Source organism: Halyomorpha halys, unplaced genomic scaffold (assembly GCF_000696795.3).
Source record: "Halyomorpha halys isolate HHAL.00 unplaced genomic scaffold, Hhal_1.1 Scaffold11.1, whole genome shotgun sequence".
Lineage (NCBI taxonomy): Eukaryota > Metazoa > Arthropoda > Insecta > Hemiptera > Pentatomidae > Halyomorpha > Halyomorpha halys.
In genome coordinates, this window is record NW_027111958.1 from 762,282 (window position 1) to 767,792 (window position 5,511).

A 5,511-nucleotide genomic window follows, 5' to 3' on the forward strand; every position below is an offset into this window, starting at 1 on the left:
TAATTTTTTTTTTTTTTTAAAGCTTGGTAACAGTAGAAACATTAACAATTGATTCAAAATATTTGTACTACAGAAAAAATTATTGTGCATTAATTAAAATCAACTTATAATTTTTAGCTATCATTAAAAAGTGTGCGATTAGTCAAAAATGCTAAGTAAATTTGTAATGAATCACTTGTATCCATTTACCACAAAACAAAATAGCTAATTTTTTAACTAGTTGATTTAGTCACTGCTAGATGTCAGCACAAGGCAGACATTTACTTCTAACCATTTGCCACCAATAGTGTAAGATATCTCTACATGTTTGCCAAACTAAGGCAAATTTGCGCATGTGCAAGTTTGTGGAGGAAACATTTGTATTGGCTGGTACAAGTTGGCATGAATTTTGACCAAACTGTTGAGTGTAAGTTTTTGGGCTCAAATCAAAGAGCACTTGTGCTGCATTCACACATTTGTGTCCAGTTAGCATCATTCTAGAACTACCAACTGATATATATTTGTGCTTTCTGTGTTTTAATTAAATAACAAATTTCCTCAACCTTCAGATTCAATAATTAATTCTAGTTTTAAGATTGTATATTTTAAAATTCTATCGATTTAGTGTATATACTATTTTTAAAATCTTGCCAGTTAACTTTAATGGTTTATTTTTTATTTAACACAGAACAAAAAAAAGTTTATAAAAATATTATATGTTTGAGTAATTAAATTAATGAATATTTGATAACAAATGTCAAATAGAAGTTGAATTTATAAGACATTTAGTACTATTTCTATGAATTTTTATTATCTACCACCTAATTTGCTTCATTTACTACATTTCCTTTCTATCTATCTTTATTTTGTTCCTTATTAGAATGAAAATGGTTCAAATCAAATATAATAACCTACAAAAGTCAAAAGAACAAAACAAGCATGTGGATACCGATGTTTGTTGTCTTCTTTGCATACCAATCATTTGTGCAAGCCTTGGATTTGTAGCAAGTGGCAAACATTTAGATCGAGCATAACATAAAATAACAATCCTTAACCACACTAAACTCTATTAAAAAAAAAAAGTCCCTTGTGCTTTCTTGACTTCAAAACCCCTCAAACAGTTTGTTTAATTGTTAATAGCTGTAGTCACATTGTAGTTTGGACCGCTTCCCAAAGTATTTACAGCGGATTCCTTACCCACCTGCAGAAGAATGACAAGGTATGTAGTCCCAGCACCCAGGATCTGAAAGTTTTACATATACATTTTGTTAATTTAGATAATTTGTTTTTTACTAGTTTTAGTTTATCATTGAATCAAATAAAATTAAATCCAGTATAAATGACTCACCAGGAAACTATTCCTGACATTAGAAGATGGTCTGGTTTGCATGGAAAAGGGTGGAACTTTCACTCCTCAGGAATCGAGCTTATCGCTCGTGAAGAGGAGAACAAGTCCTATGGGAACTTGACCATAGGTCCTTGCAGGAAGGAAACGTCACTCAATAGGGAACAAGCTGTAGGTCTTTGTGAAAGGAAGAAAAAGGTTAAGAAGGAGAAATCCAGAAAAGGCAAAGTGTGATAAAAGTCCAATATTGATTTCCAATAATAGAACTAGAATGAATTGATCCACTATGTATATTGTTACTTACTGCCTTCTAAGGAGAACAATTCCATGATAAGGCTGTTAAATGCCACTGAGAGATGCTAAATGTAAGAAGTTTGTTCTTAGTGAATCAGAAGATTCTATTGTAATCTTTACTGATTCAAATAATACATTTATTATGGCGAACTCAGACATACGCGAGCATGTGGATGGGTGGCTTGGCTTGGTTGGCCTAGGCTCGTTGCGGAGCCGTCGAGAGTCGTTTTTTGGACACAGATCAAAGGGGTTCGTGAGAGCGCTCGTGTAGCATCTACACCATTGTTCTTTGTCTAGTTGCAACTGAGAGCTGTTAGGAGGTTAAAGGTGTTTGTTGGTACTTTTTATAATAAGTTTTATATTTAATCTTATTTATTTATATATTATTTTCCTTTCATTTTCTTTTTTTGAAATAAAAACAATACAATCCAAGTGCAATGGCTGAAACCACTAGTACGTCCACCATGCTTGCCTCTCTGAATAACACTGACATGTGGATGGTCCGCTCTTTGTTTGCCGAGCATTTGTACGAGCCTCCGATCCGTGGCGAGCGGCCAACATGTGGATCCACCTTAAGAATATTACAATGTATATATGGTTTTCACCGGTGTGAAATTAAAATATATACAAGAAATAGTAAAAACATTAATGACAGTAGTGGTTCGCATGTTAGCTGGCTGGTTGCGTTATTTTGGCCCATATCGGTTAGTGGGTCTCTAGGTTGTTACAGTATAAACCAGAAAATAGCAGTGTTGCTAGACCATAAAATAGTGATTTCACTATAGATCCATATTGTAGGTCTTAATTGGGGCTAAAGTAAAAAGATACATAGTAAAGCAAAGGTTAGAGTATAAAAGTGATACGTAAATAAAACAGGTATAAAGTTGGAGGTATAAAAAGACATCCATATAACTAAGATAAAAAAATAGTTGTGAAGTTAAAGATGAATACCTAAAAGGTATATTAACAAACATAATGAATGATAAACTGATTAAGAAAAAAGAATATATACTATCTAACAGATCTATTATCAATACTGGGGCAGTAACCAAATTAGTTATTTAAAAAATAGTTATTTGTTATTAGTAAAAATTATTTTATTAATAATTTGTAGGTCAGTTATTATATTTTCTTGGTTAATTAATAGATCTGTTTGATAATAAATAAAAAATAAGATTACTTTTTTATCAGTTAATTATTCATTACTATGTCAGTTAATTTTTTTACTATTCATCGTTAACTTTATTGCTAATTTTGAGTTATGTTCATTTGTTTACATGTATGTATTTTTATACATTAGCTTTACCTACTCTCTATCTTTTTTATTTTAGCCCTAATTAAGAGTTGCAGTGTGGGTCGAAAGGTTAATAAATAGTTAAAACTATTTCTTAATTGTTTTTCTTGACCACAATTCAAGCCATCTTCTGTTTCACATATCAACATCATCTGTACATAGTATATTCTTGCAATTATTTCTTTATTATCAGACAACACTGCTAAGTTTGAAAAAGTTATATTTCCTCTACAATATCTGGCCGATTATGAAGTTATAAATAATTTGAATTGTTCATTGTTAATTTTAAATTGCTTAAAAAGCTATTATTTTTTTAAACTATCCATTTGTGAATATAAATAATCCATTACAGACAGGCACCATTTGTATATAGAAATGTTAACTCTGTGTTACAAATACTGATATATCTTGCTTAATTTATGGATACCAACTGACCGACAGAAGTAAGGTGTGGTCAAGCACAAGGAATCCATAACCTTTGAATTCGACTCTTCTTTTCATTAATAGACATGCTTCCACTTTTCCCTAGAAAAAAAAATACATATATAGAAAATATAAGTAATGAAACATTTTTATATTTTATTCTTAGTTTACTTATACTTATAGCTTACTTATCGGTTGTACTTTAGACCTTTTTAGTCAAATATTTTTAGCTGTAATGTGGGAATAGCTGGGTTGGCGAAATTTGGAAATTTTGAATAGCCTTGAGGCTCGAGTATGAATCACTACAGATCACAATTGAGGAACCATTTACTTCATGTGCTTGCTTTAATGACCATTATATTTTGAATTTATAGTTAATGTAGTACAATTTATATAAATTTTTATCATCTGTCACCAACTTTGCTGATATTAATGTTTCTTTTCATTTTATCTATCTTTATTTTGTTTCTTTTTATGATGAAAATTGAGTAAATCAAATGTAATAGCAAACAAAAGACACAAGGACCAACAGCTATGTGGATAGTGATGTTTATAACTTCCTTTGTTTAGATTTAAATCATACCTAGGTCTCTTATGGAAATATTAACATAGTTTACAATCTTTGCAAAAGGTAGCAGCACGAGCACTAGGTTCATTTTACTGCAATTATATTCAGTTGAAGTCGAAGTAAACTAATCTAACCACAAGTTAAATTCAAGCTATATCTATGAAATTTTGTGATTCATTTATAGTAGATTAATAATAGAAAAACTTTAAATGAGAAAAAACTTACAATGTTTTCTATTTTTCTGATATCTTCATTCCACAATCTCTCAGACAGAAGAATGTGTAATTGATTTGCCTGAAAAAATCATTAATATTATTAAGGAGGCCCCTCACCTCAGATATTTTTATAGTAGAATTCATATGGAATGGACACATCAAAATAACAAGATTAGTATTTCACAGTATACTTTCAAGTATCATTGGTAGAAAAAGGTAATATCCATTTGAATTATGTAACCATACATAAAGCAACCTATTAATTTAATGTTTTTCTGTTTTTGAGGGTTCAGAAAAAAAAAAATTAATATTATTGTTCAATCATCACATGGAGGCCCCTCACCTCCAAATTCTTTCATAGTAGTATTTCTCACAGAATGGACCCACCAAACCACAGCTAAGTATATTATTGTGTACCTTAAAGTACCAATCGTAGAAAAAGGTCTCTATCTAATCCAATTTATGTTACAAATGCGTAATGCAACTTACTAATTTAATTATTTATTAGTTCTTTACTATCCAATCAGTATACTCCTGCCACATTCGTCTCACCATAATGGTCCACCAACACTTATTTTTTACAATCAAAGCTATTTATTATCATACAAATTTAGGAGTCGATTCATTGGGATATTAAATAAGCAATAAAAAACACTGTGTATACTTTATATTTAAATAGTTGAAAAAGAGGTGTTAGAAAGTATTTTGTTATTATCTAGACAGTTCTCTATAACTTGATAAAGAGTGCGTGATCTATGCTATATAATCTATGCTGTTGAGTACTGTGAGTGTAGGATTTCTATTAGTTAAAGCAAACAAGTGTACCTATACAGTTGAGCGTGATCCTGACCAAATTGTCTCCTTGCACAACCATAGATCTAGAAATGGTAGTGGTATAGTTTTCTATTATTTTTTTTAAGTTTTCAAATTTACTTGTATTTAGCTATAATCTCTTATTTATTAAATATACATTTAATTTTGCAATCTCAGGAGGGAGTGTGCTTCTATTGTGCCACAAATGATTGGTCGCTTTAATATAAGGTAAACAGTATGTTCTATAACCAAACAGTACAATTTATAAAGTACAGGCTATTGCATAATTAAGGCAATTTTTTACACAAGAAAACATCTATTTTTCAATAATGTTCAAGGTTATGTAGCTGAACTTCCTCAAAACCATTTCTTTCTCGAGCCAAAAAACTGTATTTGATAAAAAATCATAACAAAAAAATGGAATATCAGAGTCATAAAAAAATACTAATTTTTGGGATAAAAGCTTTGAAAATACCTGTCCATGAACTATAATTTTTGAAATTTAAAATTTTGAATATTTCTTTATTATTATTTTGATGTGAAATATTTTTTTTATTTTATTTATTTGTTGATATTTACA

The 5,511-nt window shown here is 30.0% G+C and overlaps 1 protein-coding gene across 2 annotated transcripts in view; it reads right to left on the reverse strand.

Annotated features, from left to right (window-relative positions):
* Positions 1-1,066: 1,066 nt before the first annotated feature.
* The window catches only part of LOC136796354 (putative gustatory receptor 2a), a 20,678-nt gene continuing 16,233 nt past the window's right edge, over positions 1,067-5,511 (reverse strand). Inside the window, exons 1-3 of one of the 2 annotated variants that reach the window (XR_010844057.1) lie at positions 3,524-3,684; positions 3,348-3,437; positions 1,067-1,222 (exon numbers count right to left, since the gene is read on the reverse strand). Coding sequence is in view for 1 of the 2 variants with exons in the window: in XM_067049877.1 (XP_066905978.1) it covers positions 1,106-1,222; positions 3,348-3,437; positions 4,129-4,197 (276 nt within the window). In the remaining variant the exon portion in view is untranslated. Of the gene's footprint in view, positions 1,223-3,347; positions 3,438-3,523; positions 3,685-4,128; positions 4,198-5,511 lie in introns of those variants that run through there. The other variant, XM_067049877.1, reaches the window with a different exon arrangement.